The sequence below is a fragment of the Vanessa atalanta genome, chromosome 7 (assembly GCF_905147765.1).
Source record: "Vanessa atalanta chromosome 7, ilVanAtal1.2, whole genome shotgun sequence".
NCBI classification, from domain to species: domain Eukaryota; kingdom Metazoa; phylum Arthropoda; class Insecta; order Lepidoptera; family Nymphalidae; genus Vanessa; species Vanessa atalanta.
Genome location: NC_061877.1, coordinates 6,849,491 through 6,867,478, shown reverse-complemented (window position 1 = coordinate 6,867,478; position 17,988 = coordinate 6,849,491). Strand labels below are relative to the sequence as shown.

At 31.1% G+C, this 17,988-nt stretch overlaps 1 protein-coding gene across 1 annotated transcript; it reads right to left on the bottom strand.

Moving 5' to 3' along the window:
- Positions 1–7,443: 7,443 nt before the first annotated feature.
- LOC125065435 lies at positions 7,444–11,887 on the bottom strand (the record flags this gene model as incomplete). The annotated part of the gene is made up of 6 exons (XM_047673016.1): positions 7,444–7,608; positions 9,293–9,368; positions 10,808–11,331; positions 11,412–11,504; positions 11,570–11,643; positions 11,842–11,887. Coding segments are annotated over 6 exons (978 nt in total), but the record flags the coding sequence as incomplete, so codon positions are not given.
- Between the last annotated feature and the right edge of the window lie 6,101 nt (positions 11,888–17,988).

Here is a 17,988-nt window from a genome sequence, read left to right as displayed (position 1 = left end):
GCTGTGTCGACGAACACTGTTCAAGTCTAAGTTTCTGTACACCGAGCCCGCTGTCCCCAACACCAGCTTGTTATGATCATACCCCGACACTTGTTTACAAAATTCACATTGAATGTCGGTAATTGTTTCAAAATTAGCTATTTGAAACCAAAACTGTAATGTTTAAGCAAATTAAGCAAGAATTATTAACTGTTATTACACTGCAATTATTATATTATAAGCCATTGATGTTGTCACATTATTGTTTTGAATACTTTGGACTAATAATGTTCTTAAATTACAAGTATGTATTAATGTCATGTTAAATTTATGACAAAGTATAAGATATTAATAAAGAACCATACAAATATTTTGTTTCTAATTATTTTTGTAAATATTTAGATCAGTCTATAAATACTTCTATTTTTAAGTTAAAAGTACCAAGTTATAAGAAATTCATTTAAAGATAAGATGCGTCGGAATATTGATAGTAATCGTCAAATACATTCGTAATAATCCGTAAGTTCTCTGAACATGGGTGTGCAGTTTTTACCAATAGCTTTTCGCATGCCTACGTAACGCCATCGAGTGCGACTTCATGTTTTAAAACGAGCAAAAAACATTAACACTAAGGCGGAGTACAGATATAATTTCTAACTTTTTTTATATATATAATCATTTATAATTATATTTTTTCAGTATATATGAAAAAGCACTAATGTATAGCATTAAATATAATTTCATAATTAAATAATTTTATATTTGAAAGTCCTCAGTCCTTACTGATATTGATTATATTATAAGGGATACTTATGCGTCAATACATTTAAAAGTATAAAAATATCTTTGTATGATGTGGTTAATCTTAAACAAAAAAGAAGTAAAACTGTTTCAAGTGAGTACAGACTCTAGAGGATATATAATGCAAAGTGATCGTCTGTAGTAGGAAATAGTTTAGTAACCTGAATACACCCAATTTGCATTACTAAACATTTATAACTTTACATAACACGTATAAAAAGTTTAGCATGACAAATTAGACTAACGTTTATTATCCTATTTTATTGCGTATTTATACTCAAGCTTATACTCTTGCCGATTAAGTATTTATTAGAATTTTATTAACGAAACTATGAATTAGGAAATTGTAAATTTTTCTGCTTGAAATAGAATCTAAAAATAAATATTATTTTTTAGTATTATTAACATAAAGATAAAATACTATTATTATCATATTTTATAATTTTGTTATATTTTTATTATTGGAATCTAAATAATACCATTAGCATTGCAAAAATAGTAAAAAATCCTATAATAAATTATGTATAAGAGACAAAGACATCAACGCGCTTTCATCTCGCGAAATCCTTTAAAAATATAAACATCCAATAATATATATAGATATCTTCATCATCCGGTTATTATTATCTAATAATAATACGTTTATATGTAAAGAACATGATATTATTGTGTTTATTATAATGTACACAATTTACAGAGATTTTGAACATAATAAAATAAAAAAAATCGGTAGTTGCGTATTTTAAATACCGTATTACTAAAGTTCATGTAAGCTACTTTTCGATTACGTAGAATAGACATTGAATTATAATATTAATAAAATTTAATATCCATATAATAGTATCATTTAGTAGTGACAAGATGATAGCAGATGCTTATCTGTAATTAAATTATTTTTACGAGTACATGCCATTCCATAATATAAAGGTTTTATTATACCATTAATATAAATACGATGAATGAAGTGATTCGTGGTTTATTGTAGTGGGAGGTCAAGCGCCGACCGGTCTGCTCACAGTTCCCAACGACTAGACTTTCTTTTCCGACAACTATACCCGTGTCTTTGAACTTATACGTGAAATATCAGAGACGTTCAAAACAAATATTTTACGGTTAATATATTTACTTGACCAAATTTTCGAGAAATCTTGGAATAGTATTAGATAATAATCGATGTAACATAGATCCGAGCAGTTAACACTAAGAATCATTGAATTTTTACTATAAATATACTAATTTATTGCATTAAATATATTTTTTATGTAAAATCGACACTTGTTTTGTAATAAATGAGGTTTTACTGCTTCACTCATGACATGGTTTGTATTTAATAACTAATCATTAAGATGTAATATTCCAAATTTTGATTTAAATACCACACTGTTCTTCGAAAACAAAGGCACTAATTAGTAATAATTACAACAGCAAATGAATACCAATAATTTTAACTATTCTCTATGATACGTAGAACCAACTAACGTCACGATTTGGTAGATAAAGATAAATAAATCTAACTTTAAAGATTAATAGGCTCATTGTAGTATGTAACCTTTGTGGCCTTGTTTTGCAGTTGTCAATCTGATGGATTGGGTCAACTGGGGTCAGTGAAAATGAAACCTATAGAAATAATTAAAACAATAACGTCTCATTAATTAACCACACGTTTAAATTATGTTTAATATATAACTGCTTTTTTATATATACAAGTACCTTTGAATCGTCAATCAATGTAAAACTACCGCCGATTTGGAATGTAGATTGTACCGAGAGAAACCGACAAGAAAATCATCTTTACTTTTCATCGATTGATAAATGTACTTGTGACGATCATAAACAATTGTATTTGTATATTCTGTTTGAACGCACTGAATACTCACTTCAACCATATATAATATCAGTTGAATTCTAATTAAATAACTTCTGTTAATAAAGTATTGATTAAAAATACGATGAGTGTACAAGTACATATGATATTTTTTGCGTGAATTGCATAAGCTTAATGGCAAGTAACAATGTGTGACAACGTGACAAATTGTTGAAATTAAAAACGATGCCGCACCTTCGGTCAGCGATGTCTGTTTTTACCGCTTTATGGTTGTTTCAACATGATGAGGCTTTCTCCTCACGTCATTTACATATACTTACGCACATTTTCTGTTTGCTTAAAAAATTTCACCATCAATAATAATCTACGGGATGCTGCTAAAGAGTTAGGTATTAAAGATTTATAACGCCATTGTATCATGTCGTAGTAACAATAATCTCAATAGTATGTTGTAACATTAACTTACGGATACGCTCATTTCTTTAAATACGAGCGGATGTGTAAAACTATTTCCTTATTACTGATAGGTATATTGTCTTAAGTTTCACGGTGTGTATTATTTGTTCATTATATTGATTGTAATTAAATCCACAAATGCTAAAAACAAGTGATTATTGTATACTACATACGATTTACGAATGAGTTATATTATATTAGTATTTCATAACTTGTTTCTTTTTTCAGTCTATGCGACCAAAAGCTTTTCCTCATTTCTTGACTTGGTTTCAATACTTAATTAACAACTCTATCTTTTTTATGCGTATGTGAATCATTACGAATTTCTAAAATAAGTCGGTTTTGCCGTTTGAATGAGCGATTACGCGCCGTTATTTAAAAAAAAAAACTCTAATTACGTTGCTTATTGCGTTGAGTTGAAATCATGGATAATGCCGAGGAGTGCAGACCTCGGACCAGACTCATACATATTGATAATAACAGCTGTATTGTAAGACCCGATTTTCATAGTTTATGATTGTTAGAAAGATATAGAAATAAGGACAATTGTACTTTGTATATCGATATAACATTAAATATAATTCATTTAGATAATTTATATAATTAGTAGTAAATCGTATAAGAGTTTTTTGGTCAACTCGTAGCAGAAGTATCGTAAAGTTGGATCACAAAATTGCGTGTTTCAAAAGTGCAAATATTGTTCGTGTCTAAAGTCTATGCTGATTATAATATGATGATGTGAGATAGATTTAGTCGGACAAATTATGCTTTGGAAATAATTAATTAAAATAAATGATTTTTATGGCTTCTTTTAATTATTATTTATATATTATAATATATTATACAAAGTAATCGATTATTAATTATTATAATCGATTACTTTGTATAATATATTATAATTTAAGGTAAATTCCTAGCACTTAAGTAATGAAATGATCATGAATATGAATTGTATAGTTAATGTATTAGGCTTTTCGATTGACTACTCTATTTGATTACATGCATTAAGACGATTTAATATAATATATTCAGCTATAACATAACTATAGCATTATGTCTGATAACGGGTTTGTGTGCAATATAAAGCCAATATTGATATTTCGCATTTTATTTGGTTTCTATTATAATTGTTTTTCTTCAACTACAAAACGATACATATTTAAAATATGTCTTCTCATCGTGGGTTTTTTAATTATAGCTTTAGGTTTTATTTACTGGTCACGCCAGACAACGTATATTGGAATATTAACAGGAATAGCTCAATACTTTGTTTATTTTACATCTTCTTTTTACACAGAAGAAAATTATGTATTGAATTACTACAAATTTGATGCTTTACTTGATGACAAAAAGCAGAAATATATTTATAACAAATTGAAGTTTTATTTATGGATATATACTGCTGTGAATATATTTTTAGCTCTTCTTGTACCTTTACTGACTTATTTTAATCACTACAATCAATTAGTATATTATTCCGGATTCTGGAGTGCAGGCTTTAAAACGTTTTTACATTTGGCTAATGATCTCGGGAGACTTACAGTAATGATGTTTTTTGCGCTTTTATATTGTCGTATTAAATTATTTTGTATGAAAATACGATGTGAAATATCGGGCAACCCGAACGTTTTGGAATGGAGGAAATTTATGAAAATTCACATTCAAAATTTAAAATCATTGCAAAGCGCAGACTACCCATTAAAGGTAAGACAATTCATATTTTATCATAATTGTTTTTTTTTTCCATATACTAAATACAAAATAATTGATGAAAAAAATTAGGAGTTTCCACTGTTCTTTCAAAAGAGTTTTTTGGAAGTGATCGCTCTGAAGGAATAAATCTCTACATATTCGTTACTTAAATTGTGTTTTTTTTTTCTCAAAATATATGCACACAATATTGATAAAATAAATTATTTTTTTCACGTCACGTATGGGTTATTTTTTTTTTATATTTCAGGCGCTTACCCTGATAATTGTTACGGCCATAGAAATTATAGATCTACACTTCAATGTGGTAAGATACAAGTTTATCTTAAGAAATCGTAGAATTATAATTTTTTAACCATTAATATCCAAAATATATGTGAATGTGCTCCTACTTTTTAAGCTATTGTGTTTACTCCCGTGCCTCGGAATTCGGAAAGCACGTGAAACTGTAATCCTCCTCCTGCTCCTGTGCCTGATCTATTTTCACATCATGGGAGTATGAGAATGCATTTGTGTTTGAGTTGTCTCTTTGCTTGCCGTGGCCAGAATCCATCGATAGGATAATATTAACCATTTTTTTAAATTAAATAATGTTATAAATAACATAATTATAAAAAAAAACCATTAAATTAGCTGTTATGAAAAATATTTTGTCATATCTTAAGATTTAAAGTAATTATCTCACCATAATATTTTTTATCTTAGCTTACAGATTATTCATTCCAGAAGTTGAGCTTCTTAATGGTTGCTTCCTTGCAAAAAAGTATATCTCTATTCGCTCCCATAATAGTAATGGACATGACAGTCAGAAAATTAAGTAAATTGAATATTTATGTCGCCGGCAGGATGTTTTCAAGCACTGGTTAATATTTGCTACTAATTTCTTTTGTTCATAATAATATTTGAGTATATATATATATCTCACATATCTACTTATATATATTTTGTGTGGGAATATGTATGTGTGTGTGTGTGTGTGTGTGTGTGTGTGTGTGTGTGTGTGTGTGTGTGTGTGTGCGAGTGTGTGGGTTTTCGAATAAACTCATGACATGATTTTTGCATTTAAAATTTTTTGTTGTTGTTGTTTTATTTTTATTAAATGTTTAATTTAATTAAAAAAAATAATAATTTTTAAGCTTGAGTCTATATTCCTGAATATTCCTGATTATAACTTTTATAAATTATGCTTACATATTTTACTCATCTTCAAATTATTTGAGTGTAGTATAATATATCATTATAAATAATATATATTTTCAGATGCGAGGCTACGTGCAGAATATAGGCAGTTCCTCAATTGTTTAAAAGAGCGTCCACTAAACTATGTCGCATTTCGTATCATGCCATTACAGTCACGTTCGCTATTCAGATTACTGTCCCTCGCCGTCGCTTACCTTGTTTGCCTTCTACAGTTTTCAAAAAAATCTGAACAATCTGAAATAGAATCTCAAAGTGTTTAACAAAATAAAAATACTACTTGATAGTCCTAATCAATAGTAACAACAATAAGAGCATTATATACACCTTGCGTGCTTTTATTATTCAAAATTTTATCTAAAGAACTATTCATCGTGATATGGATTTATATAGATTTGCAGTTTATAATTTCAAATTGCAATAAATAAGTGTTATATCAAAGGCTACGTTTGAATTAAAATAAATACAAAACGTTCGTCTGTGATGTGATTCAAATGTACGGGTTATGTTTTGATATACAAGATTGATGGTTATAACTCTGAATGCGCATAATTAACAAACAACAGCGCTTTAATATTGTAACAGCGGGTTGGATGTCAATGCAGCTGTTGTGCAAGATAAGCGATGCAGCCGTGGCGTCGAATCCGGCAGAAAGAATGCGTGGCGCAACCACTCTTGACAACTGCAGTTCAAGGACGGCTGCATACAAAACATGAAAGCAGTGATTCAATACGTATGCCTTAACACCGAAACGACCTAGTCATAATCACTACTAGTAGTTTTCATTGTGTTGCATGAATCTTTTTATTAATTAGTAATTTCCATAAAATATACATTAAATGTTTGACAAAAAATAAGTTTGATTATCTGACAATGTTTTATATGTAATAATAAATGTATTCAATAATTTCAGCCTGTAATCTTGTTTTGAGTTTCTTGAATATATTTATTTATTTTCAGAATGTATTTCAATGTATTAACTACTAAAATCGTGTTTGTTAAAACTTAAGTTATAAATATATATATTATTAGCTTAAAATTATAAATGTTACAATGAAAAATAGGAAATAGTGTTTTTTTTAGTCAGTTAATTATTTATTTATCTCTATTCAATCTTTGTGTTTATAATTCATCTCGTGCTCAGCGGTGAATAAAAACATCCTGAGGAAACCTGCATGTGTCTAATTTCAACGAAATTCTGTCACATGTTTATTCCACCAACCCGCATTGGAGCAGTGTGGTGGAATATGCTCCAAACCTTCTACTCAAAGGGAGAGGAGGCCAAAGACTAGCAATGGGAAATTTACAGGTTGTTAATGTAATGTAATTATCTCTTTAATAAGAAAATTTTCTATTTTCATAATTTTAAACGATATTAAATGCAAATAAAAGTAAATTGTAACGGGAATTGTTAAATGTAAACAAAATGTGATGATAAAATGCATTAATAATATATTTGATGTACAAAAAGGGAACTATATGTTTGAGTTAGTGAGATGTGGTACATATAGCAGTTGTGCGAGGTTGCTGCGCGCGTATCGTCCGCGTTGTTGCGGCGCGCCGTGTCCGGGGCGCCCCCACAGAGAAGCCCACGTCTCGTGGTGTCGCTGGACGCTCTCGGCTGAATCGCGGCGCCTCTCCTGCAATACGTAAATAAGCATGATGTTCAATATTAGATGAAGTAATTATCAGAGAAGACTTTTAGGCTCAACACATTTATTACTTTAATAAATTAGCTCCCATTATACGTTTTATTCTTTTATCTATGGTCTCAAAATAGCTCAAAATAGTCTTCTTGACTTCGTTTAAATTTGAAAGCGTTTTTCCCCAATATCATAAGTTTATAAAATTAGGAATCCCAGAATGCTTGATTCTTCAAAATGATCGCCAGGCTCTGGCTGAGGGAGAAGTTCACTCCGCTTCCCCTCGTTTTCACTGAGGGGGTGGCCCGTTCCACTTCTAGTGATGACCACCACGGTTCCCCCAGACTTAAACGGCATGGTGGCCGCCCAGTGAAAAAAGTGAAAAAACGAAGTAGAGCCCGCAAGCCATAACCAAATCTACCTGCCATTCTGCCATGGAATGTAGCAGCTGGTCTAGCGAAACGGAGGAGTTGTTTACGTTCGCTTGGGGGAAGCTTTGCTGTCTGAGCATCCGGAAGCCGGAAGAAAGGCAGAAGCGGACGAGCTAGCGGTGACTCCACTGTAGAAAGGACAGACGATGGGACTGACACGGTCACGTTCATATCGGTGAATTTCCGTCTCCAATCTGCAATGAGCATAACCTGCCCTCAGGTTCCCTGCTTCATGATAAATACGGCTCTTATTGACTTGTTAAAGCTGCTTCTCTTCCGTCTTAGCTCAGAAGGAGATCAATTATAACGTAGCCGTCCTCCAAATGTAACGAGGAACCTCAGATCCTAGGTTTTTTGCCATCGCGAGGATGGCGGCTACCTACATTCTGGCCCCGTGCGCTGCTCCTCCGCTTTGGGAGACGATGGGTCTGCTGTTTTGTTCGCTCTAAAATAAGTCGACACTCCCAGGCCCTCAACTTCAACTGGTGTTTTCTTAAACGTCATAGGATTACACCTACGGATTACTAACTGGAATGAGATTTTCCTTTCCTCCTCTTCCTTTTATTTTTATTTAAGCCTAGTTTGTGTGAGCCCGCTTTCCTTCTTTTTTCCCCCGAAATTGTCACAGCATATCCTTGCAGCTAATGGCCGTTGGAGCCGATAGTTTTCAGACCCATGTCCGCATCCATCGTGAACTGCAAGTCTTAAGCCGATTTCTAGAGCATATTCGTAGAATATTGGGATTATATTAAGTGGAAACGTGTTCTATGCTGCAGTAAAAGGTAATAGTTTCATGTGTAAGTTAAGAAAAAATAAAGCACCCGACAAAATGTTATCAATGAAAGAACATTAAACAGATCAATAGTGACTTGAAACATTTTGGAAAAGAATAAAAAATTTAACAAGGTGAAATATGGCTAATGACAAGGTATGTTATTTGTTTTTAATCCAGTTCCTAAATCAGGAAACTGAGTCCCTTCCTAAGTTACGGCCATTGGCGTCCGTCCTAGGTCCGCGGTGGTGGAGCGAATTAGGCTCTAGCCCAACGTGACCTTATTTGCAGGAGGCTGGTGCAAGTGCTTACCGGACGTGATATCCTCGAGACTCATTTTCCCCAAAATGAGATAAAACATTTATAAAAATGGTGTGGTAACATAAATTTTATAGAAAAAGTTTTTGGTAAAAATATTTCAAGGTGTATTTTGAACAATTTTAGTACCATCAAAAATTTGTGTCTATCTTTTTCTTACCTCTTGTTTTTCACTTTTTACACGCATTTGATGTTTCAATTCTCTTAAATAGTCTACATCCATAAGTTCCCGCCATCTGATGATAAGAAAAGCAATAATTAATTACATATTAGTTCTACGTGCACACTTGTTATATGTTGACACTTTGAACTAACAGGCAAAATTTTAATACTATAATATATACTTAACAATAAAATTATTTAAATATATTTTCATTGAGATTCAAGATATCTTTCGAGTAGGCGCAAATTTTTAGCAAAAAAAAAACAACTAAAATAATATTATTCAGACAAAATATAATCAAAGAAAATTAATACTAATAAATAACACTCTTGTACTTTATGACACTATCGTTTTAAATCTATAAATTACTTAAGATTTTATCAATGTGTACTACCATTCTTCAGGGCGATTATAATATATCTTCCGAATGACATGACCTTTGATAGAAAGTTGCGACATCAGCTTGAGTTTAAGTATTATTGACGTCAACAGTATTAATAAGCACCAATATGACCCCAATTTATAAAATCATATCAAACACTTAAAGAAAAAAAGGAACAATTTTTACTTCATGTTTTGAAATAATTCGATCATATTTTGTGCTATAGTAAAAAAAAGATACCTTTGAATAATAGTTAATGTTATACATATTCCTTTGGGTACACTTAACAATTCCAGGCGCTCTTAGTGCATGGATTTGGTAAAAGAATTCCTTACTTTTCTTAAATATTCTTGGGGTATTATATTTGATAAATAAAATTACAACCAATTAAATAATTAAACTACACAACTTTTTTTTTAATTTTTATAGCTATGTCAAAAACTTAACTTCGGAACTTATAGATTTATCATTATAATTAAATATCAATTAATAAAATTAAGCTTTTGATAATTCCAAACAAGGACAAAGTCACTATGATTATGAAACATATAAAACTTGTATTTTTATAAAGTTGCAAAACTCGTATGGAAACAAATATGTATTTCTACACGACAAAGTCATCCTCATTTTAAAATCACGTTATGAAACGTGGCTATGGCAAAAATGAGTTATTTCCAATGTGTTAGTTTGAAAAATTAATTAATAGAGTTTCTCTAACATTGCAGGTTTGCCTTCGCGTGGCCTTTACGTGTGAAATGTTTGAATATGACATAAAATATTAATTTTCTTCAATTTACGAAATTATGAGCAAGAATTGCTCTATACCCTATGTGTTATATCAGATTTTCTTATTAATTACATAATATAATGGAGAAAAATCTCAAAAACTGGTTACCGATCATTTGCTAAGTATTCAACTTACATAATACTTATACCTACTGAATGCAGGTAAAAAGCATGTAAGTCATGTGCTTATTGAAGTTAATAATATGGTTATTGATTTATATTAAACAACTCACGTTAAAATCTTCCATTAAAAAAAAGACATGTCACAATCCCCAACAACCTCTAATATGAGATCAAATATAGCATTGGACTTATAAGTTACTTATTGTTTATTTAATACATACTCGCATGACTGCTCTGGAGGTCGTGTGATATCGCTCGAAGGCAGAGTTCGAGCACCAACGCGCCTTCTTCTTGCTAACAATGGAACAAGTTCTATGCCTCCCGTCACACGTAGTATTGTAGCCTCTGGCGTCAGTTTTTTGTTTACGGCATTACTTTCTCTGTTGTCCTCGTCATCATCAGGAATTCTACGCGCCACTCTTTCTCCATTAGATAACCTTTTTACGAATTTACTCTTATTGGGGTTTCGTTTTTGTCTGCCATTTTTGTTAGAAGTATATTTAAGTTCATTGTCTCCACTTTTAAATTTTTCATCAGTACAGTCGTTATTACCTGGATTTAATTGTTTACCGGGTATGTTGGGTAGTTTTTCAACGCTAGATGGTTTTATATTTTCTTTATTTGGTGTTTCATCTTCATTGGGATAATCGTCGACTGTCTTTACTTTAGGTAAAGTAAGCGACGACCTTTTATGTCGCTTGTGTTCACCTCTTAATTTATTAAAAATTTCATTATTTGTCCAACCCTGAAAATTATTAAATCAAGCTATTTAATTCACTTATTCTAGCACATTTGTCCTTCATAATATTTCATTATTTGCTTTACCATAGACTTAGAGAAATTTAAGCCAATATCTCGAGGATTCCTCCAAATCGTCCCACCTGGTCCTGGCTTGCCCCAAGGTCCATCCATCGTGTGCTAAAAGTAAAAGAAATAATTTAAAAAGCAAATCGAAATTTATAAAAATATAACTTTTAATTTACCATTTTGCGCTCGTATTCCAAATTGCGTCTTATAGAATCCTTCATTGATTTCTGTCTCTTTTCAACCATTTCATCTGAAATTTATTTAATGAATACAGTTAAAGCTACCTATTGCCTACACTTCTTGTATCTCTTTCTTAAGCTAGTTAATTTCACGAGATATCGTACACATTATGAATCTATAAAACTATTATCAACACTAAATAATAGATGAAAAATAACTATGATTTTGTGTTTGTCAAATGAATGTTACTCGTTATCTTTTGTAAAACCTAGAATTTGTTTGTAGGCCTGTTGTTGGTTCGGCGTTTGCTTATATCTTATGTCATTGTCAACAGTTTGCCGTAAAACATCAGCGTAACAAAGTTGCGGATCTTCGCGGAGACGAAGCGGTGTGCATCTGTGGCGACGAGGCGATGACCACCCTCGGCAAGGTTCGTGGGCAGCCACGCCCTGCAATTTTTAAGTATATACTAATATTATGATACAACGAAATATATAAGAAGAAGAAATAGATGTAGTATGTGTTGATGGTGTTTCTCACTGATTAATTAACAAATTAACTAACAATACTTAGTGGTAGGGCTTTGTGCTAGCCCGTCTAGGTAAGTACCACCCACTCATCAAATATTATACCGCCAAATAGCAGTTCCCAGTGTTGTTGTGTTCCGGTTTGAATGGTGATTGAGCCAGTGTAACTACTGGCACAAGTTACGTTATGTAACTTCATCAATCATCTATCAACCTTGGGAGGTTGGTGGCACATTGGCGATGTAAGGAATGGTCATTAATTCTTACAGCGCCATTGTCTATGGGCGGTGATGATAACTTACCATCAGGTGGTCCATTTGCTCGATCCCCTACCTATATCTTTTAAAAAATAAATTATTCGTAATGATTGTACTAATAAATAATAAGAATAAATTAAGCGTGTTTTTTAAGATACACTGAAAATTGCTTTGAAAGTACACGATATGTGTAAAGCAATGGAGACCCTTTTGACATTGGTCAACAATACTATTTTTTAAAGTTAATAAATGTAAATGTAGTGTTCGTTACAATAAACATAAACACTGGTTAAATTCTTTACCGCGAAAGTCAGGACATATGTAGCACACTTTTAAAGTATTCGCGTTATGTCACTGTCATCCATCGGTCCCGCCTTGCAAACGCAATGTGACCCTTGCCTTATACAGATTGATTACAACGCTTACTTGATTACAATCATTATAACCCCAAGCATTGATGACGAGACCCGATGCTTGTTTTCGAAACTATTTTTTCATGTCAATAAATCGGCGTAAAGTTCAAAAGTTGAATTTGACTTTAATCTAATAACGCATAATATGATGAGCCAATAAAGTTAAAATTTGATAAATTCTTAATTTATGCAAACATCTTAAATTTTAAAATTATAATATGTTTCGTAATTATAATTCGTTTCGTCTTGAAATAGACTTTAAGAACGTACTTTTTTACATAATTGACCTTGGTATAACATGTTGGTATTACAATAAATTGAGCAGCGATTTCCATTATTAAAATACATAAAAATCTCTGTATTGTTTATTCTACATATAAAAATTACAATACATTAATAAGCTCAAAGGTTCAGAAAAAATAGATCAGAGCCTAATTTAACTCGTGGATGTGGTAAAAACTGCCCACGGAATATTTTTTTAATCGCCTTTGACCATTATAGTGAAGGGGACCGACCCATAAGGAAAACATCTCTGAAGAGAGTTGACGTTTTGACTTCTCAAAGGAAAATGAGCTATTTTTTTAGTAACTTAACAGTGCCTAAATTAAATACCTTAAGCTCATCTTCAGGGTAGATACCAATAGCGCGGAGGTTGCAAAATCGTACACTCCGAAGGTTGGGCGCACCGCCACCTGCGCGTCCCCACGGCTCGTACGACGCCAGCTCTAATCGGGCCTAAGAAATTTATAATTAAAGTTTTTTATTTATAACATAACATTTGTGATGCATATATTACAGGGAGCTGAAGGAACACGAAAATAGAAACGAAAATTGTGTGTTCAAACCCAGCAAGCACTACTAAATTTCCATGTCTTATAGATACTTTTGTTGTATTTATAATTCACCTCGTAGTCATCGCCTAAAAACATCGAAAAGAAACCGGTGTGTATTGGATAAATTCTGCCATATGTGTATTCGTCAAACCGTATAGTATGCGTAACGAAATAAGCTCCTTAAAGCCTTTTTCACAAGAGGAGAAAACCCAGCAATGGAATATTAACAACGTACTTTACTTATCTTCCAATACCAAATCTTAAATAATAATGTGTGCAAAGTTTAATAAGATCATAAATATATATGTTTAAAAGCCACAATAACATATTATGTCATATTACAAACCGCTGCAAATACCAAAAAATTTTAAACTACTTTCTCCTCAAAATGTTTTTGGCTTTCTCTGTCTCATACAGACAATGAACAATTGGTGGTTATGTAAATTTCTTCAGCTTGTCCATTTCATATAGTACTTGTAATAAATTTAATAGACAAAGCTGTTTGAAGTCTATCTCATCCACGAAGAGGACAAAAGCCGAATAAACAACATTTAACATCGAATTAATATCATTGGTCGAATCGAGTCTGGATTTCCGACAAAAATGCATTTTGATAGTCGACGAAACTGTTATCGGAACTTTGCAAGCAAAATTAATTGCATATCATAATTTCTTCTTCTATTGGAATAGGCTAAATATGAAAATATATTAGTCACTAAACCTAAATGTTTTATATAAAATGACAGATATCGGCAAAATTGTCTATATATAAATATCTTTAAATCTCTCATTAACCTATATTTTGATTGATTAGTAGAGCCTTGTGCAAAACCCATCTGGGCAGGTACTTACATACTTACTTGCATATATTCTACTGCCAAACAATAATAATTAGTATTGTTATGATCCTCTATGAAGGACAAGTGAGCCAATGTAACTAAAGGGACAAGGGATATATTGGAATATATGGAATAATTGATATTCTTCATCAATGGCCCATTTGCCCGTCTGCCTACCTAATTACAAAATAAAAATCACTAACGAAGGCGCAAAAAAGTCTATATATAATAAATAATTTATCTCTTGAAAAGCGCAACAGTAAACTTTAACAATACTGTATATATTTTAAGCGTTTTCGATTTTTTAAAGACAATATTAAAATTTTCATTTATTGGATAAAGTTGTAAAATTTGTTCTTCCTTAATAGAGAAGGAGATTTGTATAATGTTGTTACAAAACATTTGATATCAGATTTGAAAAAATCGGCGTATACCTGCTTCTGTTGTTCAAACTTCTCTTTAGATCGTTGTTCACGTCTTTCTTTCGCGAGCCGTTCGCCCTCAGTACGAGTTTGTTCGGCTCGTAGTCGCTCCCGAGCTCGTCTTCGTGCCGAACCAGAAGATATAGCACTTAATCTCCTACGAGTATATGGTATTAACATTATTCTTAAAACATAAATAACAGGAAAAGACGAGTGCGATATAAAAAATAATTATTTAATTGTTTTATTAGTTTATGTTACATGTAATATTTAATATTTATGTTGTATGTGTAGTTCGTTTTAAGAGAAATGTGCAACGTTCACTTAAACTGATAAGTTTCACGTAATATTCGTTCATTGATTTGAATGATAATCAAAAGTTTTTTTTTTTATTTGACTACTGCTGTTTCTAGCACTTTTAAATATACTTTTTTAAATCATGTAATTATTAAAGTATTAGTATTAAGAAGAGTGTATTTAGGGTATTTGGAGTTAATTTAACAGCAAACGTTTTTTTTCCTAGCCACATCAATTAACTTAACTTTCCATATAAATTATAGTAATAATAAATAATATCACTTAGAAAATAGAAATATTTAGGCTTTTGGTAAAATAAGGTAAAAATAAACTAATTAGAATGAATATCGCGAGGAGTGTGAAAACAAATATTATTTTAATCAAAAATAACCAATCTAGTTTTATTTCAACGAAATCATTCAGGATTGCAATTCTAATTGACTAACGGACAATACGACAATATTGTTTATCGACAGTATCGATGGTTATTTAATTTTAATTAAGAACATAACACAACAACAAGAACAAAAATTAAGCATTCTAATAATATAGATGTAAATCAAACTTCAATAATAAAGTGCACTGTCTATTTCCTCTCATACTAATGGGAAGGTAATCCGACACGACCGGAAGTCTTCAGGCACGGGGCCAGATTTACGAGTTTTCGGAAGCACGGAAGTGTAAACACTTAACTTTTCAGAGTTACTAAGAAGTTGCCTACTAAGAATTTCAGAAAAAAATAATTCTTATAATTGTGAGATCGACTTTGAATTTCATTCCCTATTCCCATTCTGAACATATAAGTCATAGAAGCAAACCACTAAACCAACGGCAAGGCACGAGTCAGTAATTTAATAGAAGTAAATTTTATAATTAGGTTAACTTGTGTCAAAATATTGATCCAATAAACAAACATTAAAAATATATGTGGTAAAATATTAAACTTACCTTCGTAGTCGACGTGAATGCAAAGCAAACATTTATACATTAGTTAAGAAAAATTGTAAAACTCTAGAATGTAGATACAAATTAAAAAAAAAGAACAACGTATAACTTACATAATCAGTAAAATTTAAATGATTATTAATTAATTTGGTTGGTTGTAGTTATATTAGAAATGTTTGTATAATTTTAAAGTTAGTTATTGTATGCAAAAGAAGGAAGTCGCTAAAAGCACTGATTGTAACTATACGAAATTTGGTTTCCAACTGCGAACTTGGTATATGGAATAAGTAAATATAAATGTGATGGCTGCACGCTTCAGGAAACGTTTCCATTGTCCTCGTCAAGTATTACGGTACCGAATAAAAAATAAAAAAAAAACCTTTTTAAATACTTACTACTTTTTATGTAAAATCGACTGCTAATTATTTTCTAAAGAACAAACAGTATAAGACGGATCGTGTCAAGTATTAAGCATTGATTACTTTTAAGGTTACCAAATTAAATTGAATTAATTTATTTTAGCGTCGCAATAGAATAAATTATTATAATATATCAGAGAGCAGTGGTTGGCCTTTATTCATCAAGCTCTGATTTCTCATTAAACATCGCAATACAGTGGTGCAAAGAGAACAGATTGCTAAATTGATTTGTCAGTCTATATTAATTCTTCTTTATATATATTCTTGTATACATATAGAGTAATAGAGCAAGTCAAGTCAGCGATTCTATCCTGCAATAACAAACGAACTTAGGTATATACATTAATCATCGATTACCTGTTTACGTCGTTAAACGATTATGAACCTTAAATATATTTGCAATTATAGATCTTAGATATGATAACTGCCTGTATTAATATAACTATAAAGTCTTGTTTAATAACTACTAATTATATATACTTATCACTATATAAATCAAAGACAATGAGACAGATATGGACATTGTTACTACTTTTCACTAATTGCTATATCCCTAACACTACTTTAAATATGTCTAAGTAAAAATCTTACAGTAACGTTGAAAATTACACTTGTAATTAACTTACAGCTCACTTCACAACACGTTCGGCTTGCATGCTACCTCGTTTAATTTTGATTTGATACGAACCATTAATGAATTTAGCAAATCATCAACCATGATACTTGAATTTCGGCTGGAACGATGTATTGAAATTGCAATTTTAATACATCGTTTGAGCCGAATTTATGTTACTGTACGAAGTATGGCTAAGCGCCTAGAATAAAAATATATTATTCATTCGAAGCACCGCTAGCAGCCAAGCATACTTTTTAATTCAGGCGTATTCTTGGTGGCTGATTTATTATAAAAATTGTTATTGTTCATTCATTTTGACGATTTTTATTTAAATTAATAATTATTTATACATTTTTAAATATACGCCAAGAACATATTTTGTACCTATTTTAATCATTTTCACATCATTATATTGTATACAGATTCTAGAGTGGATCAAGTTGTAGTTATCAGTTCTAGAATTTACAAGCATGAAGGGTATTTACTTTACTTGGAATTATATTTTAGATTATTTTTTCATTCGTCAGATACGAATTAAAAAAAGTAAGAATCTCTTAAACGAAGTATCGATAAAAAATATCGTGAATAAAAGCTTTCAAAAGATTTTAGCAAGCAAATTTTTGATTTGCATATGGCGATGTCACGTAACCTTTTAGAATTGTCTCATATCTCAAGTACGTAAATTTGCATGAAATTTACTGAGTGATACTTATGTCAATTATAGTATAACGATATTCAAATACAATTCAAGTGACAACAATTCAATAATTAATTCCTAAAAAGAAATTATATAAAATGTACATTTAGGTACAAAAATGCTTTGTATGTATTGTATTGTAAAATTACG